General features: G+C 48.5%; 1 protein-coding gene and 1 long non-coding RNA gene across 41 annotated transcripts in view; one reads left to right on the top strand and one right to left on the bottom strand.

Moving 5' to 3' along the window:
- The window catches only part of SORBS1 (sorbin and SH3 domain containing 1), a 237,912-nt gene that overhangs the window by 134,590 nt on the left and 77,400 nt on the right, over positions 1-25,922 (top strand). For 28 of the 40 annotated variants that reach the window (XM_082674001.1, XM_082673988.1, XM_082673980.1 and 25 more), the window contains 4 exons: positions 6,343-6,455; positions 12,435-12,797; positions 16,712-16,856; positions 20,710-20,739. In XM_082674001.1, the coding sequence (XP_082530127.1) occupies positions 6,343-6,455; positions 12,435-12,797; positions 16,712-16,856; positions 20,710-20,739 (651 nt within the window). The remainder of the gene's footprint in view (positions 1-6,342; positions 6,456-12,434; positions 12,798-16,711; positions 16,857-20,709; positions 20,740-25,922) is intronic. The other 12 variants (XM_082673992.1, XM_082673981.1, XM_082673991.1 and 9 more) reach the window with 2 other exon arrangements.
- Positions 6,447-11,925, bottom strand: LOC309834836. The gene is made up of 5 exons (XR_014297896.1): positions 11,798-11,925; positions 9,605-9,698; positions 9,173-9,357; positions 8,586-8,737; positions 6,447-6,576 (listed from the first exon to the last, which is right to left on the bottom strand). It is a non-coding gene; the product is annotated as an uncharacterized lncRNA (long non-coding RNA).

The raw sequence follows: 25,922 nt of genomic DNA, 5'->3' as shown, positions 1-25,922 counted from the left end.
GTGCGGAGCAGAAGGCGCCTTCCCTGCTTGACTGGGAGAATAGATGTGGCGCTCATGGAGATGCTGGATTTATGAGGGGAGTTGGAAGGAGTGTTGGATTCCACTTCTTGATGTGCTGAGTTTCTTGGCAAGAGAAGGACTTCTAGGAGGAATTTTCTAATAGGCATTTGGAAATTTGGAATCCAGGGTGTGGATTTGGGAGCCATTGGCATCCAAATGAACATGGGGAGGGTGGAGATGCTCTCTGAGGTGGAGTGACAGACGGAGCCCTCAGAGTTGCCCAGTTTAAACCCAACCTCCAGGCTCCTGCCCTCAGTGGTAGCTTGACTCTGGATCCCTGACCACCCTCCTAATCTCTGAATGTAGACCTAGGTTTTGGGATCTGAACCATCTGGAAAGAGCTACAGTAATCTTAATGCTGATTCCCGGCCTCCAAGAGAGGCCTCTTATTCCTGCTTCCTGGTATAATAGCTTGGCCAGGTTTGGGTAATGGCCCTGTTGGTTCAGGTGTGACTCCACCTGTGTCCCCAGGTCACGGTGATCTTAAGAGGAGACAGGGAGCCTGAACTGCTGGTGGGCGCTGTACGAAGCTTCCTTCTGGTATGGCATGGAGACCATCAATCCCTGTGTTCTGACTCAAAAGCCAAAGTTCAGTTCGACATTTACAGCTTATTCTGTGCCAGTTGGCTCCCATCCTTCCTGTCTGATTCTTGACTGCAAAGTTAGCTATGCATGTAAAGATTCTTGGACCTGCAGTCAACTCATTTCCTCACATTTGCTCTCGAGAAATGACAGTAGCAAAAAGATAAGAAAATTGACATTAAAATAGTTAGACATTCCCTACCCCCATTAACTAAGAGTCTTTTTCGCGAGCTCACGTATGAGAAAAGGGGGCCAAATGAGAAGTAGTTGGAGGCAGAAGTCCCCACAAGAGAAGACTCTCACTGTGACACCAACTGCAAGGTCAGGGGGTTCCCACAACCACTCTCAGGTTTGATAATTTGGTAGCAGGACTCAAAGAACCCATTGAAAGCTGTTATACCCACAGTTCTGGTTTATTACGGGGAGAAGATACAGATTAAAATCAGCTAAAAGAAGGAAGCATGGAGTTGGTGTGGTCCCTCTCCTGTGGAGTCAGGACATGTTAGTTCCCAGCACTGCGTGTGAGAACATGCTCAGAGCAGTGCCAACCATGAAGGTCATACAAGCCGTGGTGTCCATGGTTTTCATTGGGGCTCTATTACATAGGTGTTATCCACTGCCCAAGTGGTTCGTCTCACTCTCCAGTCCGTTAGGAGGTTGAGCGCAAAGGCCCCCAACCTAAGTCATGTTACTGGTTTAGCACAAAGACAGTCCTATCAGGATGACATTCCAAGGGCTTAGAGATTAACTCCTGGAAGCCAGAGGGCAAAGGCCAGACCTCCTTTTGGGGAAGAGTAAATTCTTTACCACACAGCATGAATAAAAGTTAAACAAGGTATGGAACGCTCTTAGACCCACTTTTAACACCTTTCCTCTAACTCGTGGATTCTCTACCAGGAAACACAGATCTAACTCAATGAAAAGTGTCCTGAGATCCCAAGAAGTGATCAGCAAAACAAACTTACAACAGACCAAAATGAAATTAGCACAGAGTGAGATAAAGGAAAATAAGTAAGCTGTGGCCACAGGCCAGAAAAGATTGTATATAAAGAATAGATGGGGGGGCTTCCCTGGTGGCGCAGTGGTTGGGAGTCCGCCTGCCAATGCAGGGGACACGGGTTCGTGCCCCGGTCCGGGAGAATCCCACATGCCGCGGAGCGGCTGGGCCCGTGAGCCATGGCCGCTGAGCCTGCGCGTCCGGAGCCTGTGCTCTGCAACGGGAGAGGCCACAACAGTGAGAGGCCCACGTACCGCAAAAAAAAAAAAAAAAAAAAAAAAGAATAGATGGGGCTTCCCTAGTGGCGCAGTGGTTGAGAGTCCGCCTGCCGATGCAGGGGACACGGGTTCGTGCCCCAGTCCGGGAAGATCCCACATGCCGCGGAGCGGCTGGGCCCGTGAGCCATGGCCGCTGAGCCTGCGCGTCCGGAGCCTGTGCTCCGCAACGGGAGAGGCCACAACAGTGAGAGGCCCGCGTACCACACAAAAAAAAAGAATAGATGGAGAAAAAGATAAGGCAAAATAAATTAAACTTCTCATGGAAAGGTTTGGTCTCCTCAGGGCTGCAAAACCTCCTGAGGGACCCAGCTTTCCAAGGCCCTCCTCCATCACGGGAGCTCTGAGCTAACATTTATTAAGAGAAGCATTTTGACAGTCTCCCTAACCAAGAGTTAATAATTGATGATCATGTACATAAAATTTCACCTGCCACCCTCAGACACAAATGGCCCTGGGCTGCTACCAACCTTCAAGGTTCAGAAGAATAGGTAACAGATGAAGGAGGATGAAACGTTAGAAATGCACTCTTGTAAATAAGAAAGGAATGTTCTGAGGAGTCCTGGGAACTGCCTTTTTGGGGACAGGGTAAGGGGAACAGTTTTAAAGACTTGGAATGAGAAGAGAAAGTGGGTTCATTCCCGAGGATATTGTGTTCTTAAGGCTATTTATCAAATGGCAGAGTCAACTGCTCCAATTGCTGTGTCTGGGAAATGTTTTTCCCCTTATGCTTTGGGTCCCGATCTTACTAAGCACATACCTTATGCCACATACTTCCACTTAGTCCTTATGACGAGAGAGAAAATTTCTCATTTCACAGATGAGGCTATGTCCTTTGCTGCAGGATATGCAGTGAGCAAAACAGGATTCAAACTAGGCTGTCTGATTCCACAGTGACAGTCCCTTTATGATACCTAAGGGTTTGGGAGGAACAGACTCACCTCAGCTTTCCACGACACATCTGTGTGCCAACATCACCTGAATAGAACCAACCCAGCCAAAGAGCAGACAAAATAACATGCTTCCACATCCATGTACAAAGTTCACATCCTTTATTGATAGCCTCTCATCAGAACCTGTTGACATAGAGAACAAACGTATGGACACCAAGGTGGGGGAAGCGGGGCCGGGGGGGGTGGGATGAACTGGGAGATTGGGATTGACATATATACACTAATATGTATAAAATAGATAACTAAATAGAACCTGCTGTATAAAAAAAAATTTTTTTAAGAGAACCTATTGACATTTAGTGCGTGTGTGTAAATCAAATAAATTTGATAGAATGACTTGACAAAGCCGGACTAGAAATAACCTAGGAAGGAAGATGAGATAGTAAAAGTGATAGATACAGGGGAGGAAGGAGAAACATTTTCATAGTGTGGCACCTGGTACCTGAAGGCCTGTGGGTGCAAGGAAATCTCGGGGCCAGGATCTGCATGGATGCACTAGTGAGTGTTAAAATGGTCACTTTTCCTGCTATATAGCACAAGGAAGTCTTCTCAATACTCTGTAATGAGGTATATGGGAAAAGAACCTGAAAAAGAGTGGAAATAAGTATATGTATAACTGGTTCACCTGGCTCTACAGCAGAAACTAACACAACATTGTGAATCAGCTCTACTCCAATAAAAATTTTTTCGAAACGGTCACTTTTAGAACACGTCACGTACCTGACCTCAGCAGCCCTGTGCGGTGTATGTGGGGTAAGGATTATATTTTATAGATGGAAACAGTGAAATTTAGGGCGATCAACAGCTTGTCCTTGATGGCACGAGCTGGTACATCGCAGTAATGTGAGTAAAAACCAAGTCCTGTAAATTTCCCAGCCATGTGGTTGGGACAAGAAGACAGATATCTAGGAATTGTCCCTAAGGGAGTGGCAGAAATGTGAGAGCCAACCTGCTAAAAGAATGTGCAACTGAAACAGGTTATAAAAAGCTCATTTAAGAGGAGGACGGAATTTGCAAAAATGGATACGGTTTCCCAGAGTAAGGATGTTTTTGAGTGTACGTTAGTATGTCATTGATTCTCAAAGTGAGCTTTGGGTTATGGACCAGCAGCCTTACTATAACCTGGAGACATGTTAGAAATACAAATTCTCAAGCCTCACTTCTCCTCTGAGTCAAAAACTCTGGGGATGGGGCCCTGCGATCTGCGTTTTAACAAGCACTCCTGGTGGCTCCGATGCAGATAGACTGCTGTACATGGATGCAAATCACGTGAAACCTTTTCCCCCGCCTGGCCTTTTGCTCTGACACCCTTTGGCTTCCACCATCTCCCTGGAATGTAGGCTCTGCTTTGTGGCAGATGGCAGGGTTGGTGGCCGTGGGGGCTGGACAGAGTGCTGCACTTGATTCTGGAGACCTGGGCTGACTGCTTTATCACTTCCTGGCTGTGTGACTTTGGGCCAGTCAATTGACCTCTCTGTTTTTTTCATCCATGAAGCAGAGTGATTACCTACCTCACAGACTTGTGTACACTGAATTAAATACTAAATATATGCAAAAGTGGCCAACAGCGTCTGGCACTTAGAAAGACGTTCGATCCAGAAAGCCCATCTCTGATCCCTGAGGAAGCCACATTGAAATGGAGCCTTGGGCTGTGAGAGCTGCAGTGCTTTATTCCCCTCTTTATATAGGGTGAGATAAGGAGGCAACCAGAGAGGAGGAGGAAATTAAGGGACTGGCTCCATGAGGGGTTGGCAAACTGTGGCGCTTGGGCCTAATCTGGCCTATGCTTATTTTTGTACATCCCTTTAACAAGGGATGGGGTGTGTGTGTGTGTGTGTGTGTGTGTTTAATATTTTTTGGCTTGTCTTTAATTAGACTTAGCTCTTACGCTTTTAAAAATGGAATCAATCAGAAGGTAAGGGTGTAGGGGAATAATTTTCCAATACATTTCTTGTAAACTCAAATTCTTCTTTGGAATAAAGCAGGCTTTGGTTTACTGTTCACAAGGTTACTTCTGAAGAAATTACCCTCTTCAATCTCGGCTGCCACAATTGGACAGAAAGCATGAGGACGCTTTTTTCTTGCATCTGGGTTTTTATATTTTAAGGGTTGAAAGAAAAAGAATGTGCTGTGTGAAAATTACATGAAATTCAAACTCTAGTTTCCACAAATAAAGGTTTATTGGAACACAGCCACCCTCGTTCACTTGATATTGTTTGCGGCTGCTTTTGTGCTACAACAGCAGAGTTGAATAGTTGTGACTGAGCCCATATGGCCGTCAAAGCCTAAAGTATTTGCTAACTGGCCCTTTACAGAAAAGGTTTGCTAACCCCTGGGCTACATGGAAGATAGAGAATAGAGACAAGAAATGATGCAGAAGATGGTGGTAAATAACAAACGTTGCTGAGCTCTGCCAGGCACTGTTCTAAGCATCTCTCATGCATTATATCTTTTAATTCTTAAAACAACACGTATGAAGCAGGCATATCGTTACCCCTATTTTTCATGTGGGAAAACTGAGGCTTATAACTTGCCCAGGGCCACAGAGCCCATAGGTGGAGGAGCCAGGATTTGAATTGAGGTCCAGCTGCCTTCCCAGCCAAGCTTGTGACCACTGCGCCGTCCTGCCTCATGGTGCTGGTCAGGTTAAGAGAGGTTTAGGGTCTCTGAGCTGCTCCAGGCAATAGATGGAGGGCAGGGTGGTAGCTGGCTGAAGGGGGACAAGGGTGCCTTGTAGTATGATGAAAACTCAGGGTGATTAGATTTTGAAATCTTTATGTAGCTCGTTTAATGGAAAGAAGAAAGGCAGGCAGGGAGGGAAAAAAGCCCTTATCACAGCAGATACCTTGGGGCTTAAATCATGTTCTCCCCTTTGCGCAGCACCAACAGCCATGGAAAAAGTGCTTATCGATGTCTCCCTCTCCGGGTCTGTTAATTAGCCCAGGCTGCTGATGAGGAGAGGTCATTCTGGGCCCACGTCAGGCTTATAAAAGGGGAATGCAAGTTAGTGAGTCAGGACTGGACAGGAGAGTTCTGTGGCCTTTTTGTCTGTAAAATAAGAATGTCAAGAACAATTGTTTCTTCATTACTGTGAATGTGAGCCTTGTGTTTTCAAAGGTCAGCGCCTGTGAGCACATCATGGTTTAGAGTGGGTTCCTATGGTAATTAGACCATCGTGACTGAGGGCATTTTGTGTCAGGCAACGGAGTGCTGGAGTTTCGTCTTTCTGTGCAGTACGTGCTTGTTTCCTGCAAACGTAACCATTTCTGTTTTCCCCCCTTCTTGTTTTCATCCTCTGTGCGCCACATGTAGTTCTGGAATCAGAGAATTCCTCAGCAGGTATGATTTCTCTTGCATCCTTTCTGTCCCTGCCTTCCACCAGGAACCCTTCAATTAGAGGGGAACCCTTCAATTAAGAGGAGAACCAGGGAGTGTTCCTGTGAGTGAGGGGTTTCTTCTTTTTTTCATCTCTCAGATGAGTGGAGGCTTCCTTCCAATGCTGATGCCAATGGAAACGCCCAGCCCTCTCCACTCGTTGCCAAGGGCTACCGAAGTGTGCATCCCAACCTTCCTTCGGACAAGCCTCAGGTAGGTGGGCGCCCAGGGCGGGGTGGGGACTGTTCTGGTTCGTTTAGCTTTTTGCACTTGTGACTTCCTGCTCGCCCAGCTGGATGACGGACTGGCTTCTGAGTCCCACTTTTGGCCAATTCTGAAAAAGCCCCGGGAGGACCAGAGTTAGGGAGAAGTTGAGGTCAAGGGAAGCAGATGGATGGGATGAGGCTGGTCTGTACCAGGTATCAGAAGCATAAGCCCAATATTCCGTAGGTTTGAAACGTGTGTGGAAATGTTCTGAAAGAGGGAATGCCAGGTGGGAAAAAGGTCTGAGCCTGTTTTATGAAAACTCTTTAGAGCATAATATTTAGAAGGCGACTGCACTCTTGTGTTTATTTCATTAATTTGCTCGTCTTGAGGCTGTAAGAGTTTCAGCAGCTCCGTCCTTACAGATTAAGATCAGGGAGCTGTGGCCAGCGCGGAATCCAGCAGCCTAGGAGCAGGCAGAAGTCAGAATGGCAGCACAGCGGGCTTTACACTGCCTAGCGCTACCCTACGAAAGAAAGTGTACCCCACGTTGTACAACTTGCAGCAGGAATAATTCTGCTTAAGTTTTCCCCCTACGTTGTTTTCCTCATCTTTCTTTCTTCCCCTTCCTGTTGGCTGCACTCTGCAGCTTACGGGATTTTAGTTCCCCAACTAGGGATCAAACTCAGTCCCTGAGCAGTGAGAGCGAGGGTCCTAACCACTGGACTGCCAGGACTTCCCTGCTTTGCCATCTTGACGAAAGTCATAGACCCTGTTTTAATTCAGGCAATCTGTGAAGAATGTTTTTATAGAGCGGAGTAATATCCATGGAACAGAGCAATCCTTTCTTTTAAACAGAGCTGCGCTGCTCAAAAACGGCAGAAATGTGTTCCCTACGCAGTCCACCTCCCTGCGCCCGCCTGCCTTCTGTGCGCATGCTCTCACAACTCGCAAGGAGCCTGGGGAATCCACGTGCCTTCCTTGTTCCCACCCCCGCTTCTCCGATATTCCTCTGGGTTCTGCTCGTGAGGACATAAAATTGCGCTCGTCCCTGGAATGAAACCAAGTCCGAGATGATGCCTTCCTTCCCCTTTGCAGACCCTTGTCTCCCAGGCTTACAGGAGGTTGCTGAATCGTGTGCCAAGGCAGCACTACTCAGCCTCCCCGCCCCTACCATGGCCTGTCTCCTGTAGCTACTGCCACGTGCATGCGGGGCCGCAGGTCAGGGCCAGGAGCTGTGAATGGGCCTGGCCTCCTGAAGTCCTCATTAGACTCGGGATGTGGGAGGTCTGTTGTCTGGTAAACGACTGGCCATAGTTTCCCTGTTTCTAAGACCTTTCCCAGCATCTAAGTCTGCTGCTGGTGGCAGGCACACTTCCTTCTTGGCGTTCTCAAGGTTGGGTACAGTTGGCTCTATATCCAGGGTAGGAAATAGTTCTGATTAATGCAAGGCAAGTGTGGAAGCACATCCTCTTCCACTATCAGGGACTTAGCCCGAAGGGTAGCTCACTAATTCCTTTTGGCTGCTTAAATAGCTCTTCTACAGAGAGAATTTTAACAGCGTGTGAAGTAAATAAAAATCCCCTTTAAATACACGTACTTACAGCAACTTTACTGAGCATTTGTTGTGTTTGGATCCCTGTGTAAACATTGCCCTCAAGGAGTGTGTAAGGGTGACCTCATAACAAGGATAATCGTCCTGTAATGTGGGCTACGAATAGTGTATGCATTTTCTCATCGGTCACTATCCGGGAATTTTCTTTTTACCTGGGTGTCTGAAAAGATACCTGGCATATTGCTGATGTAGAGGTGTTACTCTATATATTCAGTGTAAAATTGGCCACCCAACTTTCAAGAGGCTTGAGGTCATAGATTCATTTTCTGAACGCAAAAATGACTTCTTGTCTCTGTAGCTATTGCCAGAGCTGTAAGTATACGCTGGCTTAGACAAAGCCAAGGTGGGCTGGGCTGCTCTCTGCTCTGGCTTGGTTACAGATGAAGACAGCTCTCAGACACCTGCAGGCCTAGCATCCCCTCCTAAGGATTGAGTTGGAGTCCAAGGACACACGGGCCAGAGGGGAATCCTATCTCCTGATGCTCCCACGTCTGCCTTTCCTCCTGCTGCCCTGCTCTCCTCACCCGCAGTGACGCGGAATCAGGGCTTTCCCCTCTCTGACAGCAGCATCTTGGGGATCCCCAGTGGAGGCAGGGATTGATAGTTTCTGGAACTGTACATACTAGGAACATGTCAGATTCTTCAAGCAGCCCCATTTTTGTCACCACCCCATCTTCTGAAAAGATAAATGGGATTTCATTAGTGGCCAGCTGGGGAGGAATGCCAACTGCCTATATGGTTCCCACAATGTTTACAATAAAACAGAAAGTAGTTCCTTACATGTAAAGTGACTGTGCCTATCCCCCTCCTTCTCTAGAGCTCAAAGGAGCCCCAGGACAGGAAGGCCTTGGCTCTGAGTGCGTTGTCAACACTCTGGGGAAGCGTCCTCTCTACAGGGTCAGAGCCCTGGGAAGGCTCAGGCCTGTTATAATGCAGCCCTGGCACCTTATATGGCCACAGCCAAATTAAGTTAAAAAGTCATTGAAACCGATTTCTATCTTTGGGCAAGAAGAAATCACATGTGGGACACTTGAGCTCGAAGTAAAAGTAAATTTGAGCCTAACTCAAAATTGCCTTTTACTTACCTCACTGGCAACCATCGTCAACTTACCCGCGGTCCCTTTGGCGCGTGCTTGGTCAAGTGTTTTGTTTCTGGAGAGCATCGTTTTAGTCTGTGAGTACACCCCAACCTCCAGCCTAAGTTCACTGAAACCGAGAGTACATCTGGATGGTTTTGCTCCTACTAATGACTGAAGATACATTTTGTATTTTTCCACTGGCAGTGTCCTGGGCACCCTGTGGAAAGGACAGGCATCAAGTTAACCTAGCTTGCTGAGGGATGGGTTGTTTACTGTCTCTGGGTTAATATTCTAGTCCAGACTCATACTTTATTCTCACTTATTTACCCTCACTAGCATCCCTTCCCCCTTGCTGCCTGCACTCCACAAAAAATAAAAATAAAATAGGCCCATACCCTTGCACCCTCCCAGTTTGGGGTCACAATCCATTTGCCATTTATCAACCAAACTCTAATGTACTTTACCTGTGCAATTTAGCGGAAGGTTCTCATTTTCTTCTCATACTGGGCTATCTTTAAAGAGAGGGGCCAGTGAAGAAAATCTAGGTGTCTTATGCTGCTGTAAGAAAGTATCAAAGACAGGTGATTTAATCAACAGACATTTTTTTCTCACAGCTCTGGAGGCTGGGAAGTCCAAGATCAAGGTGCCAGCCTGTTAGGTTCCTGGTTAGGGCTCTCTTCCTGTCATGTAGACACCTGCCTTCTCACTGTGTCCTCACCTGGTGGAAAGACAGAGCTCTGGTCTCTCTTCCTCTTCTTATAAGGACCCCTATCCCATCATGGGGTCCCACCCTCATGACCTCATCTAACCCTAATTACCACCCACAGGCCCCATCTCCAAATGCCACCACTTGGGGTTAGGGGTTCAGCTTAAGAATCTGAGGGGTCACACATCCAGTCCATAACATTAGGAAAATAAACGTATCTTACTTGATTCCAAGTTGAGCCACAGGCTGACAGGCGGCTGTCCTTGAAATGAGGATCATCTGGAGATTTACCCCATTTCCTGACCCTCTGCCTCGCTGAGACCCAGGGAGGAGCGAGGGGCTGTGTAGAGGGAGAGGGCATGAGGTGGGAACTACAGTTTTCTAGCTCTGAGCCTGGAACCAGAGCTTTGGGCTTAAACCATGAGCCTGAGGCTGATCACCCCCTTTAGGATTGTCTGTGCCTGGTGGGCCGGGTGGGAATGAGGAATGGTCTGGAATTTGGTGAACAGGCACAGTCCAAGCCAGTCAGATGCTTCATTGCCTGGTCTCTTTGTTCTGGGTGCGTCAAAAATGGGAGACTGCATGCTTTTAACCTCATGCCTGTCTTCCTTCTAATAATTAGTTCCATCACATTGTTTCCTCTGAGACAAGACGTGCGGATTCTAAGTCCTTAGCTAGCATTCTCTTCTTGGTGAGTTTTAATTTGTTATGCTTATGGAACTGATGCTAAATCTTAGTGACTCAATTAAGACGGCTGCCTCCTGTGAACAACTGAGGATGATTCTTCCAGTTGTCCGTTTCCGGAGGGAATGGAAGACAGTCGAGTTGGAGGGAACTTAAACTTTTAAAGCTGAAGGTACAAAGAGGAAAATCTTTGAGGTCTGGAGAAAGCTGGGGCCGCTGGGGCTTCTTCCGCTGGCGTTTAACCCTTGGGCACCCTTCTTGGGTCAGGAGGTCTCAGACGGTACAGGTCAACCCAGGACTCGTGTCAACCTGACTTAGCACCTGGGCTGAGCTCAGCCTCCCTGTGATGTAAAGGAGAGTCAGGCCTGCCTCTCCAGGTGAGTAGGAGTCAGTCCTTGGCTTTACCGCAAGGAAAAATGTACGGGCCATGAGGAGTCTAAGCTGAGGATTTGCTTAAAAACGTGTCCAGAGTTGTTTTTTCTTCAGGTCGTGTTGTGCTGTTTCTAATGGTCATCCTTCTTTCCATTTCCCCTCCTCTTTCTTTCTTTTTATTGTCTTAAAAATACTACCAAAGGTCCTCTCTCCCGCGTGCCCTCCTCTCCCTCAAGAGGACTGCTTTGCATGGCAGCCCCCCGGCACCCGCAGTTCCTTCAAGGACTCCCTTTACCTGAGCTCACCAAAGCCATACGGCCCACCCGGCACCCCCAGCCAGCAGAGCCCCTCACGACCCCGGCCCGTCTCGGTCCCCCTGGCAGCCAGATCAGCGCCCGGAGGTGTGCTGTGTCCTGGGCCCTCACTTCCGGGTTCCACGCTCCCCAGTGCTTGGTCCCACCCCCAGCAGTGCTGTGCAGCTGCCAGGACAGTTTATAGAGAGAATGTGAGCTCTAACCCACGTCATGAGGCAGTTGGGAATAAAAAGGTCAGCAGCTTATATGTACCTTGTTTATCCCGTAACATTCGCCCCGTGGCATCGGCAAACCTCTCTGGTGTTGCACGTGACCCAGACAAAGGCACTCCCTTGGAAGCTGCGGGCACTCGAGCACGGGCTCCCAGCATTGCCTCCTGCACAGCCGGCGTGGGGAAGCCACCCTCTGCTCCTTCTCCTGGCCCTCCCAAGCTATTCTCTGCCATCCGTAAGGATGCCATTAGCCGTGGCGAGAGTCCTTCCCCGGGGACTCGGCCTTCATCAGCAGACGCAGTGAGACCACCTGTGCTAGGCCCCCAGGTTACCTCTGATCCCGAAAACCGGAAGAGAAAAGAACCTTACCTTTTGCAGCCCTGTTATCCAGCCAAGGCAAGGAACTAGGAATGTTTGTGTGTCTCCTACACCGTCTCTTTCGAAAACTCATGCGAGCAGCTTGTTTGTTTTCTGGGCCGCCCTACCTCCTTTCCCCCGTGAACGGTGCTGCAGCTTGAGGCGCAAACCCTTCTGTCTCAGCATCTCAGCACAGTCCTCCCTGTGTCTCCCCGCCTCTCTTTTCTATAAATACGTAAGTATGCTGGAGCCTAGAATCCGGAGACTAATAATATGGTGAACTATTCTGTTACATGTGTTTTGTAACAAGGTGCCAAAGAGACTGTATTTACTCCCAAGCTTTCAGGCTCTGCAAGCAGTTTTGGGGTTAAACACAGCCTGCCTGCCTGTTCTGTTGTTCTCTTTTTCTCAAGTGTTAAAGGACTCAAAAATAGATGGGTGGAAAGTAAACTTGGATGGGGTTCCCTCTGTGTCATAGTGTCAGGAGGCCAACTGGCTAGCACTGACTGTCTCGTGTACTCTGAGGAAAGGGCACTGATTAAATGTTTCTCAGCGTACATCACTGCATGTCCGCTCTCAGCTGTTTAAATATGGAATTCCTTCTTCCCTGCTGTACCCCTTTACGTAATGACCCCCTTATTTCCTACAGGATGCCACTTCCTCCAGCCCAGCCCAGCCTGAGGTAATAGTTGTCCCTCTCTACCTGGTTAACACTGACAGAGGGCACGAAGGCACTGACAGACCTCCAGCATCTCTGGGGCCCCACGGCCCCCCGGTCCCGGCGGCCGTCCCTGCCGGCTCACCTCTGACCTTGCCGACTCTAGACGATTTCATTCCCCCTCATCTGCAGAGGCGGTCTCACCACAGCCAGCCAGCCAGCACTCCTGGCTCCCTCCCCCCCGTTAGCCAGACACCGCCATCCTTCTCACCACCGCCTCCGCTGGTCCCTCCGGTCCCCGAGGGCCTCCGCAGAATCTCGGAGCCTGGCCTCACGGGAGCTGTTTCGAGTACCGTAAGCTTGCTAGATCCCCTTCCTCACAGCCTTCCTGAATGTCTGCTCCCGGCAGTAAAGAGAAAAAAAGAAAGAAAAGAAAGAAAGAAAACCCCAAAATCCCTTTCTCACTCAAGTACTAAGTTCTGAGAGAGATGTTGGCTGCCCTGTGCTTGTGTGATGACGGGACCCGTGTTTGCTTTCACTAGAGCATGCCTCCCCTGTGTGTTCCGTGGGCCCCTTGTGGCTGTCCAGCAACCTCTCTAGACCCTCTTCCTCTCTGTCCTGTTTGGAATGCACATCTCCCCGCAGAGCAGACCACCTCTGTGGCTTTCCTTTGGCTGGCTGTGCTCCTCGTAGGCCAGGCAGATGTAGTGCGGAGAGCAGAGGAAACCTGAGGAATTGTGTGGAAAAGCCATCAGTAGGCATGGTGCTAACTGTTTCTCTAACAGGGAGCAGGGAGGTTCTAGGGGAGGGAAAGATTCACTCGTGCTGATTTTGCAAGTAAGCAAACTCTCTTTTATATACAGCAATGGCAGAGAGTGGATTTTAAAAAAAGTTTAATTGAGCAAATGGATATACAAGCCTGGTACAAGCATTAGCACTGTTTCCTCAAAAGGCAGAAAATTGCTGGGGCCCCTGCAGGGTGGCTGCCAGGGGCTTTGGAGGCAAAACAGTACCTGCCCCAGTGGTCATGGGAAGTTAGAGTGTCCCGACACTTCAGGTCCTGTCCTGCGAGGGACAAGGCCCCATCGTAATGGGAAAGCCCAAGTGCTTTAGAGGAAAGGCCAAGTCAAAGGGCTCAGTCTGTTCTCCCCTCAGGAGCCCTGGGAGCTGAGAGACTGCAAGAACCTCAGTGTGAGTCGTAAAATGGGGACGCACGGATCTGTCGGGGCTGTGGGTGCAGTGGAACTGAGTACGCAGAAGTTTCTGATACAGGGCTTGGCACGCAGAGAGTGCCCAGTAACTGTTAGCTTTGGGGCTGAGGAGTTGCCCTAGCAAATGGACCAGAGCTCCTCAAAACTAAGTGGCTGACTAAGTAGCAGTTCATCATTGAGTTCCTGCCACGTTCTGGTTTTCCTGCTAGATCCTGTGGGCACAGCTGTGAACAGGATTTATCTGAGTGGTGTATTGGTGCTCAAGTGTAGCGTACATGGGATCCTCCGAGGTTATACTCCTTGAGTTTCTTATTGAGTGGGTCTGGGGAGGGGCCAAGGACTGAGACTTGGTAACAGGCATCCTGGGGGATTCTGACGCTGAGGATCTGTGGACCACATTTTAAAACGTAGCAACCTAGTGGGCCATGCAGTCGGCTGCTGGAATTAAACGTTCATTGACATCCCTCTGCGGAAAGAGGCATGCCTACAAAACTGGCTCCAGTGGCTCATTAAACTGAAGCCAGTCACACAGAAAGCGGGAAGGAAGCTTGTTTTTTGACTTGTAAAAGAAATTACAGTGAGATATCAGGCACGCCAAAGCTGGGAAAGGCTACATCCCGGGCAGGGTCCTCTTCTCTAATCTCTAGATACAGCACATCACGGTTAGGTGAGGACCTGGCCAGATGTGGCCCAGGTGCTTTGGATATCCTAGCTTGGAGCTTGTCCACTCAGCCCTGTTGGAGGAAGGTGCCAGATTGTTCGCTGATGCATTCTCCTCACCCCAGCTCAGTTTGTAGGTGCGTTTAGAAGCCACTCTTGTTTTGGAGAGTACAGGCACAGAAGGTTTCTCTGGAGCGTCATGTAAAGCAAATCTTATTTTTAGTGCACTAGTAGCTTTCTTGTGTACCCTACACTTTGTCATTTGCATAGATCTAGCTTTTCATATTGAGTTTGTCTCATGTGTGCCAGGACAGATGAGTTGGGACAGTGTCCTCAATTTCTCAAACCTGTTTGGTCAGCCTGGTACTGACTTCCCAGGAGGACTTCCTTTGGCCCGATAACTTCTGGTTTGGCCCTGGGTACAAACAGTAAGAGGTGAAAAAGGAAACTGGTTGGATTCCTGCAATGAGTGAGAATTGTCAAGAGGAACAGGAGCCCCTGTGGATGGTGGCCAAGCCACAAGTTGATATCTGCTCCATCTGCAGGGATTGGAGAGTAAGAGGGAAGAAAATTCCTGTTAATTGATCCAGGTTCTTTTAGCCAATAGCTATTTTTGTGATGTTCCCGAGATAAGAGTTACACCAGAGTAAAATTTGTGAGATGCTTAATGTTCACACGATCCATCCAGGCATTTATACTTTACGGAGCTGTATGCCTGATTTTTTGTGTGTTTCCTGGGGGCATTGTGGCAGATTTATCTTTATTACATCACTTCGGAAGTCAATTAGGAAAAGTGTAATTGCTTTTCCACTATACCAAAGAAAAAGTTGAGATGAGGCACTTTTTGAACGAGATCATATTGTGCCTCTTGAGTCTTAGGGAAAGGTTTTATTTACTAAACTGAGCTGCCACTCATAATTAACAGCGATGACATTAGGGCACTTTCAGAAGAGGTGAGCTGACCAAGCCAGTGTTTTTTTGTTTGTTTGTTTGTTTTTGTTTTTTTTTTTGGTACGCGGTATGTGGGCCTCTCACTGCTGTGGCCTCTCCCATTGCGGAGCACAGGCTCCGGACGTGCAGGCTCAGTGGCCACGGCTCACGGGCCCAGCCACTCCGCGACATGTGGGATCTTCCCGGACCGGGGCACGAACCCGTATCCCCTGCATCGGCAGGCGGACTCTCAACCACTGCACCACCAGGGAAGCCCCAAGCCAGTGTTTTTAAAGGAAGCTCCTACTGTGTGTCAGGAGCTATCCTGGGTCCTGACACTCACATCCTCTCTTTTGGTGGGCACGTGTTCTCTTGCTACAGAGGTTGTTCAGAGACACCTTTGCTGGTAGGCGACTCCTGTCAGCCATGTGGCATTTACTGAGCACGCGTGGTCTGCAGGGCATTGTGCTAGGTGCAGGGGGAAGAGGAGGAAGGGAGGCATAGCCCTTGTCCTGCAGGTACTTACAGAGCAGTTGGTCTCTGGTGGCGCACACTGACTGCTTCGAGCTACACTTTTATCTAGAAGGTCTTGTTCTTCAGACCTTTGGGGAATGACATTGTGGCTTTGGGGTGTGTAAACTTCAGAATAGAAACTTGGCAAAATTTATAGGCATGATAGAGGAAACTGTCTACATATCTTTACTATGTTTTGAGGTCCTATTTTCATGTGTTTAAAAAGACTGCTATTATTCCCATCACGCAGATTATAATGTTAGTAGTAATAATTTTATTGGTATTTCTGGCAGACACCTCAGGATTTCCAAGTCAGGATTTTCATAAGTCTTTACTTCAGAGATCTTTGTCAGTCAATATTAGAGTGAGAAAATGTCACAGTACGACAAGATAATGTCCAGATCTCAGAAGTGCGTGCTAGTAGGGTCGTTCAGTGGTGTAGGTAAGAGTAGCTTTCCAAGAGTTCCAATGCTTAACTCTTCCCTCTTCTTACGTCAATGGCTTCTCGTCCTCACAATGTCTCGTGTTGCTCTAAACAAGTACTAAACTTTCCTGATTTTCCCCAATTAAACCACCTTTTGTTCTCAGATTGCATTGGGGATTGCATGAGTTTTGCATGTTATGCTTCTTCGAATTTGCTTTTTCAGTAACCGGATTGAGCCACAGTTATGACCAGATGAAAATAATGAATGACGTTGCTGAGACTTCGAGTAACAGTCACCTTCCTTCTCTCCCGTTACTAATCCCAACAAAGAGAATAAACATTCCAGATTAAACTTATCTAACTGGAATTAATATGTCTCACTGGTTACATTTCTTTTTATAATTAAGGTCCTTGTAAAGCTTTAATTCTCTTCTTCTTTTTTTTTTTTTTTTAATTCTCTTCTTTTTAAAAAGTGGTACCTCTCGGTTTCACGTAGTTGCAGTGAGTGACAACGTTTGTTTTCTTTTCAGGACTCAAGTCCTCTACTAAATGAACTTTCTTCATCGCACGTTGGAACTGATTCCCAGACCTTTGCACCAGTTAGCAAGCCATCATCTGCCTACCCCTCCACGACAATTGTCAATCCTACTATTGTGCTCTTGCAACATAATCGAGGTAAGGGATCTGCAAGGAGCACCCCGCCTCCAGCTGGCTGGAATCAGCCATAGCTGCACTGTGACATCTGGGGCAAGGATTCCGCCATTCCACAGCATCTTCTACAAATCCCATCCTTCCCCGAGGCCATCTGCCCCAGTTTACTCACTCCCACGACCCACAAAGTAGATCACAGCAGCAGACAGAGGCCCCTGTCTGGGCATGAGGTCAGGTGTCTGAATAAGTAAGTAGGTGACGTGTGTCCCACAGCCAGGGTATTCAGTTTTCTTCAGATGGGAGCTCCAAAAAGAAAGAAAAGACAGAAAGGAAAACATCTGCCCCTTAATTACCGTCATGAGAGTTCTCGTCAGGGCCCTGCTAGGAAAATCCAGGTGCAGTAATACCTCTTTTAATTACTGTCCTAAATCCTGTAGTTCTGTGACATGAATTTTCTAGAAAGTAAACTTTTGAGCACCAAAATTCAAAAAAAAAAAAAGGAAAACCTACTGGATGGGACATTTTCTAGAATAGAAAACATGTTTTTGTATCTCTGAAACAGAGGCTTTTGAACTTTTTCTTAGTGACTCATGGCCTTCATTCTCTCCAGAAGTCACTGCACTGGGCTTTCCCTCAGTGGCCCCCTCTGGGGACTTGACGTTGGTGTGGCTTTTTGCCCCTTGCCCTATGTGGCCCCCGGTACGCGGGCCTCTCACTATTGTGGCCTCTCCCGTTGCGGAGCACAGGCTCCGGACGCTCAGGCTCAGCAGCCACAGCTGAGGGTTTTCATGTTTGTTTTCTAGAGTTTCTCTGACTGCTGCTGGTTGGTTCTTCCCTTTCTCTGAAGGGGTGTTATAGGGGAAACGGAGCGCGTTGAGGTAGTAATGATATATGTTGACCCTTCTGCTTTAAAATCCCAGAAGATGATTCTAAGTCCCAAGTTTTCCTTTTTGAAATTCCATAGAGGAATAAACGTCCCCTTCACAAAAGTCCTTTGCGATGTGAAACATAAAGTCTTCAAGCAGTTTCCTAGTGTAGAAAGGGCTCTTGAGTCTGAATTTCAAAGAACGGTGGAGGTTTAATTATTTTATTTAGAGCTCAGAGCTCGGTACCAAATCTTCCTTTTCTTGACTCCCTGCTCGCCTACTTCATACTTTTCCTCCCCTCCCCTCCCTCTCTGTATTGACTTGGATGAGAATGGGACTGGAGTCTATTTTTAATTGTTTTCCGTATTAAATGGAGTTTTCTATTTCCTGCCCCAAACTTGAAAAGCAGATGAATGAAACATTTTCTCTCACAGCCATCCCACTCAAATCATAGTTATTTTAGTAATTTTGTTTTTTTTCATTCTGTGTGGTTCCCATATTAATTTTCACCCATGAATCTATGTTCTTCAAAAGATAGAAGGGCCCCACCCCCTACACTAAGCTACGTAAGAGCCCGTTTTCCTTTCAGCAGTGCCATCCCCCTTGCTGGCAGTAGCCTTCTCTGCCCAGAAAGTGCCCATAATGCAGGACAGAGTGAAATGCTGGTTCTCTATGAACTTCTTTATGACTCATCTTTTTAAAAAACCCACTCAAAAAGAAGCAAGTTAGTTCCCAGAAGGAAGGGCGGTTTACTCCCAAGGCCGCTTGGTTTTTGGGAAATGCCAAGTGTAATGCCAGCTACTTCTGGTGGCACCTAGTGAGACGTTTTTGGGCACAGAAGTGCCTGTGCTTCCTTCTTGCTTCTTCCCTGAACAAATGGAGTCTTATTTGCTCAGATGCCTTTGGTTCTTGCCTTTCTCTTTTGTCCAAGTCCTGCCTTTGGGCTTAAACATCAGAATCGTGCAGCCTGAATCACACGTCCCTCAGGAAAGGGTTCAAGTACTTTGCCATTTGGAATTAAAAGGTAGCTTCCCCTACGCTCCTTAAGGAGGCGGGAAGAGTTGAGGAGCACGGAAACGCCCAGTGCAACTGACTTTGGATCACTAATCATCAACTCACTTTAGGTCAGGCATTTTTGGCTTCGCTTTGGAATTTACCCAGCCTGACAGCCCTGCTTTGCCTCACAAAACGTACCCGTGAAAACAATTTAACTATTGCGAAGTCTCCTGAGGGAGCGATAACTCTGCTCCACTTCTAGAATTCTAGTTTAGTCATCGTAAAAAAGGTTCCCGTTGTTCCCGCCTAGGCTGCCCCAGGGCATAGTGCGACAATAACCCTGTCTCCCCAATTCAGGCCCCCCTACTGCAAACAAACGGAGGGGCACTGCGCCTCTGGCCTGGCTCTCACAGTTGTGTAAACATAGCCCTTGCCCCTCTCTCTGGAGCTTTCCGTCCCACATGTGTTTGAGGGCAGATGGCTTATGATCAGTCTGGGGAGGAGGATTTAAACTGGAAAACTCTCAGGACTGAGAGTGCACGGGTGGTTCTTGGTCTCCAGTGTGCATAGCATGCTGGGAGTCACATTCAGGAGGTCTTTGGCGGGGAGGCATGGGGGAGAAGCTCTGCATTTTTCAGCACGCTTGCAGGGCAAGTCCATGGACCACATGAAGGACAGGAGTTCCCCGCGGTCCCAGACTTCTAGATCTCATGGCCACGTGAAACGGCCTGGGGACTAGCCTGGGGTTGCTAATTTCTAACTTTTGCTAAATAACACTCTTGAAAAACAACCACTGTGATCTACGCTGCATGCATCTCTTTCTATGAAGGAAAGGCTATTCCACACCTCAGAAGTGCGATACCACATAATCTTTTCAACTGAATAAATTTGCTTTTGATTGCTAGGGAAGGCCTTGCTTCCAGCTTGGAGACTAGCGTTTGGTTACCATAGATCCAGTGAGCACTTTGATTTAACAGACAAGGAAACGGAGGCTGAGACGTTAAGTGGTTGGTCAGTGCCATCTGGCAAGTTGCTGGCAGAGCTGAGCCTAGGGCTCTGCTGGGCTTCTGTGGTACAGCTAGTGTGAACCTTGCCCACGTGCCCGACGTACACAGGGCAGCTTCCACCAGCTGCGAGCTCCCCTGCTGCTCTGTTTACTTCTCGCCACGCTGGTTCTGGAGGGAGGGTGGGGATGCTGCCAAGGGGGACGATGACAGCACCCTTGGGCTGGCAAGTGTTCTATTTTTATACATGTGGCTGCTTTATATTTAGCAGCTGTAGAAGGTAAAGGTCATGTCTGTGCTTATCCCAAAGCACATACGCACAGAACTCTCCAAAGGAGATGCTGGCCTCCCCACCGCGAGACTTCCCAGGAGGGTGGGAAACCAATGGACCTCTCACTGTTAAGGAACCAGTGGGGCCTGGTGATAAGAGTTGGAAAGAAACCTGGGGGACCCAGGTTCTAGACGCAGCTCTGATTTTCAGTGTCATCTTGGGTAGTTTGTGCCCCTTATGTGAGGTCTCTCAGCCAGTGCTGACCTACCTGCTAGAGTTACTGTGAAGATTAAAAGTGTTCACACACGTGAAAGCTCTTAAAACAATATCTGGCATTTCACAAGCTCTCAGACGGTAGCTGCCATGGTTATGATTACATTCCCTCAAAAGGTACCAAGACTGGGGTGTATAAGGTCCTGCTCCCTTGAGACCAGGGGAGTTGAGGGCCTCCTTCAGTGATCAGATCACTTTAAGAGGTAAACAGCCATAAAACAGTGATTGTTCCCTGAATCCTGGCACGAATCTAGGGGGAGAGGGACAGGAGACACCACACCCAGATGATGAAGCCACATTAATATCCCTGTATGCAGCTGGACCACACAGCATTTTAGCATCTAAGCCCAGAGGACAGTAAGGACACAGGTTTGGGGATCCTAACGAATTATGCCGGGACTTCTTGGTCTTACCATGTCTGTGTAAATCTCACTTACACTGTGTTTTTTTTTTGTTTTTTATCACAGAACAGCAGAAACGACTCAGTAGCCTTTCAGGTAGGTGAGAAATATTTATTTACATACTAACACGTGTTCCTGCTAAAGCCGTCTTCTGTCCACCACCTGATGTGTTCAGTCAGTGAAGTCTTGCGAGCTTCTCTGATGTGTTGGGAACTGCTTATTGCTGGCTGCAAGGATGATCAAAACAGGCATGGTTCCTGCCTCCCTGGAACTTGAAGGCTGGTGGGGGCACACTAGTGGTGCAAACTAGTAAACATGTCCAGTGGGACAGTGACAAGTGCCTTGATTGGTAAGAACTGGCTATTCTGAATAAAAAGGACAAGGAGCTATGCTTTGGATGGAGTGCTCCTGGCCAGCATCATTGAAGAAGCCACCTTCCTATTGCTTCTGTGTCTCTTCTAGGGTGTGACAATCTGGGGTTGGGAAATGTGGATCAGTTCTCTCCTTTTTGGGTGGCAAACCCAAATGCCAATAGATGACCCTGGGATGATGGACCAAGGGGAGAGCCTCCAGGCCAGCAGTGCCTGGAAGAGGGTTGGGGAGCACAGCTTCTTGAACTTGAGCTGGCATCAGACCCTCCTGGAGAGCTGGCCAAAGCCCAGATTCCCGGGCCACACCTCCAGAGTTTCGGATTTCATGGGTATAGGCGAGAAGTTGCATTTCTTTTTTCTTTTTTTTTAATATTTATTTATTTATTTGGCTGCGTTGGGTCTTAGTGGCGGCATGAAGGATCTTCGTTGCGGCACGTGGACTCCAGGGTTCTCTATTTGTGGTGTGCAGGCTCAGTAGTGGTGCACGGGCTTAGTTGCCCCACGGCATGTGGGATCTTAGTTCCCTGACCAGGGATCGAAACCACGTCCCCTGCATTGGAAGGCAGATTCTTAACCACTGGACCACCAGGGAAGTCCCAGAAGTTGAATTTCTAACGAGCTCCCCGGCGATGCCGATGCTTCCCTCTGTACTGACTGCACTGGAATAGCAGGTTTCATCAAGAGCCGACAGTGGTGGGGAGTGACTGCAAATATAATCAGATATCAGGGCTCACTGCCTGACAAAGTGCACAGGATTGGGACAAGCTTGGGGTGGGGAGGGAACCCAGGAATGGGAATGTTTGGCTATTTCCTTCCGGCTTTCTGGAGCCATAATCCTGGTTCTCCCATCTACTGATGGTGAGACCTAAGGCAGGTTACTGATGATCTAAACTACAGATCAGTTTTTATCTGCCAGATAGGGAAAGCAGTAGCGCCTCCTGGGTTCTGCTTGTCAACATCTTAGCACTGAGTACTGGCACTCAAGTCCTTGATAGAAATGAGCTACTGTTGCCAGTAGGTGCCTCCGCTGGCTCACTTGTCATTTTATTGAGTGCCTACTTTGTGTAAGGACCAAGCCAGGCTCTGGGGCTGTTGCAGGGAACTGTGCTGCAGCTAATGGTGTGACATCGTGGCTTGTAACCTTGTTTTGGTCATGGACTCATTTGGAGAATCTAAGCAAGGCAGTAGATTCATTCTCTAGAAAAAGCCACATGCATGCAAACACATGGATTTGTCGGTACTCGTGATCTCTGGGGTTGAGGACCCCTGATCTGGTGGATAGCAAAAGCCACCATTTTTCTGAGCAGCTACTCCATGAGTTCTGTGTTCCTTCATCCCGCTGCTGTCCTTGTGATTCGTGGAGAGCCTGGTGGGGAGGACATGGGGTTCTCACACCCTCTCCACTTTATCCAGGACTTGGCCGCAGGACCAGGAGAGGCCGTGGCTGAGTTCAAGGTGCCCTTTGCTGCCCCTCCTGGAGCTGCTGCACTCCAGCCCACTTCATTCCCTGGCCCCAGCCCAGATTGCTGAGAACAGGGCGGCTCTGAAAAGGAGCTCCTGTGGGTGCCTTCCTGCTTTGGGGAGTTTGAAAAGGCACCTCAACACAAGTTAGGGGACCCAGAGTTTGGTCCTGGTTCTTCCCTCTTATAGTAGCTGTTTGTCCCTGCATAAGTGACTTCACCTCACTGAGCCAGTTTCCTCATATGGGAAATAGGCGTGTAATCCTTGCCCCTGCCTCAAAGAGGCGTTGTAGGTATCATTTGTGATGGGAAGAGGGAGGAGGGTGCTTTGCACACTGGAAGGTGCTGTGTGTATGTCGGGGCTTCTCTATCATGCTGGCAGGCTCAGGCCACTTCCTCCGCTTTAAAATAAGCCCAGCGCTTCCATCCTCCGCTTTTGGTGCAGATCTACTAAGGGTATTTGATAGAGCGGGATGTAAAGTAGGTGCTCACTAAAAGCAGTTTTGTTTAAAAAGGAAGAGCACCATTTTGTTCAGGAGCTCCTGAAGGAGAGAAGGCTGGTGGGGCTGGTGCTCTAGTCTGTGCTCTGGAGTAAAAGAAAGTAAGGCTTTTCCCCCCACCCCAGTGGTGATGGGACTTGGAAGGACCACCAGCCTCCCTCCCACTAACCGATTTTTTTATTAAACCTCTGTGGGGCTTCATGCTTAATGAGATTCCTCCAAGAATGAGACCCGCATGGGATTTGGCCTCACGAAGCTCCCGTCCCCTGGGTGGAAAGACAGGAAAACAAGGGCTGGGACAGAGGGGCTGGCATAGGGTACGGAGAGGCCACCCCTCCCTTCCCCGAGGGAAGTGTAAGCAGCGCTGTGATCCTCAGTCACAAAGCTTTGGATGTGAAGACTAGGGATGCTTTCCCACCTCCCACAGACACAGATGCCCTGTCCAGGTTGTCAGCAGCATCCTTTATTGAGTGGCCCTTTCCAGGACCTTCCTTTGAAAGCACAGTATAAAACTCGAAGGAAATGCTCCAGGGTGTCATGTATTTGCCTAGTGAGAAATAGCAGCAAGGCTTCATCGTAACCCATTGGATGTCACAGGGTGGCCCCATCACCTGCATGGTACAATGAAGTGTCACCTTGGGTTTCCACTATATAAAGAAACACTTCTTCTTTAGAGGCTGCAGTTCAGCCCTCTGTGTGTTGAAACCCACTCAGTTACAAATCACATGATCATAGGCTTCTGAAGTAAAAGAGTTCAGGGCTAATTTTCGTAGACCACAAGGACTCTGGCAGCTTGGGAACAAATCCATGGACTGTCAGCCTGAGTTTTGCAGTTAAGTGATGGCTGCTAGAGCCACCTGCCCTAACAATTTCTTAAGAATTACTCTAGGTCTGGAAACGCTGAGGTTGGCATATCTGTGATCTGCCTCTGAAGAGATGGCAGTAGAGCGTGAGGACAAGCATCTCTAAGCACTCGGTGAGACAGCTTGAAATCAGCCTCACCTGCTGCAACTTGATCACACTGAGGCAAGGCCTTTCCAGTCGGGGGGGGAGTGTTCAGCACAGCCATGTTAAGGGGGGACTCTGGTAACTCAACATTCCCCCACCCTCCCGAGCTTCCTGCCAAATCCTTGGCCTCCTGTTGGAATTTTGTGCGAGCCTGAGAACTCATCCCGTAAAACCAGTCTGGTCTTAATCTTGTAGAGCTTATGGTGGTGAGACCAGAGATACAACAAACCAGTGAATAAAACAAAAAAGAAGTAGGCTCACAGATGTAGAGAACACACTAGTGGTTTCCAGTGGTGTGAGGGGGTGGGAAGTACAACCTATTGGGTGTAAGATGGGCTACAAGGGTATATCATACAACGCGGGGAATATAGCCAGTATTTTGTAATAACTGTAAATGGAGCGTAACCTTTAACAATTGTATTAAAAATTAAATCAGAGCAGTGTGAAATCATTTTAATTAAGGAAAATCCCTGTCTTTAAGAAAAAACAACAGCTTACGGTGATGGGGTTTTCTGAAGCACTCACGAAGCTGAGTCTTGCACAGAATGTTTAGAAATTGTTCTGCGGTCGCAGAATGAGTATTCATTTCAGTAGTTTGTTTGAAACCCGGGCAGAGCCACTCCATGGAGCAGTCTGTGAAAGTCGTAAACCTGGGCTCGCTGGCGGCAGTGTTTCCCCAGCTCCCGCGCACAGACATCTCTGACCTCAGCACCGCTTTCCATGTACCCTGGAACATGGAATGTTTAGTCCTGCAGCCAGCACTCGGAACGTTTTCTTTTCTCAGAGATGAGAACCTCTCCCTCAGTCAATGAACAGATCCTTCCCGGACACGTACTAATAGCCAGGGCACACCTTCATCCCCTGCCGTCTCACCTCATGGGCTCCACTGGTAGGACATTAGACTCCCCGGTGTAACCCTTTTTGCCCCCCAGTCTTTTGGCCTCTCTGGTGACCATCTGACATGCTCCTTCCTCCCGTGCTGACCTCCTCCCTACTTAACTGCCCGCTTCCTGCCCCTGAAATCTGGCATCTGCCCTCACTCCCCTCCTGAAATTTTCTCGCTCAGAGAGATCCTGTGACTCTTTTTTTGCCTAAGGTAATGCCGCTTCCTCTGCTTCAATTTCTTTTTTTCGTTTTTCTGTTTTTTCCTCTGACGCGTTACCATCCCACTTCTTGGAACTCTGTCTTCTCTGGTTTCAGTGACACCTCACTTGTTCCTCTCCGGTTCATCTCCTATCCCTCCAGCAACAGCTGCAAGCTTCTGGGAACCCTTTTTTTTCCTGCTTTTCAGCCTGTAACTGTGACATTCCTTCGTGCATGACCTCGGCCCTTGACTCTGCTGTCATCTCCTCACTGACCTCTTCCATCTCCTTGCCTTCAGCCATCACTTTTGTGCTGATGGCTCCAGAATCGCCCTCTCCCGGGGCCTCTCCCTGGGCTTCACTCTCACGTTTCTTCAGGGTCTCCAGGGCACTTCTACTTGAGTGTCTCGCTGTCCCCTCAAAGTTACCCTAAGTGCAGACAGCCTTCTCTCCCTGCCTTCCCCAGCCCAGTTCCCTTTCCTGACTTCTCTGTTTGGATCAGGCCAGGCTCCCAGGCTCGAAACCTTGGTCCCACCTTGGAGGGAGGCCAGACAGGATGTGGTTCAGCGAGGACCGCTGGAGTCAGGTGGACACTAGGCCAAATCCTGGCTTGGCCACACGCTGCTGTGTGACCTCAGGCAGGCTACTTTAACTTTTCTGTGCTTTGTTCCCCTTGCCTGTCTTTTAAAAATGGAGGGATGACTTAATGGACCAGTAACTGATACTCTGAAAAGCTCAATGCAAACCACAGCACTAATAAATGGTTAGATGGGCATTCTTACTCTACTGCTGTTCTGTCCAGTATGGTAGCCACTAGCCAGCCCCATGTGGCCATGGAGCACTTAAAATGTGGCTAAT

The sequence above is a fragment of the Grampus griseus genome (assembly GCF_964374135.1).
Source record: "Grampus griseus genome assembly, chromosome: 16".
Taxonomy (NCBI): Eukaryota; Metazoa; Chordata; class Mammalia; order Artiodactyla; family Delphinidae; genus Grampus; species Grampus griseus.
This window is presented reverse-complemented; position numbering and strand designations above follow the sequence as displayed.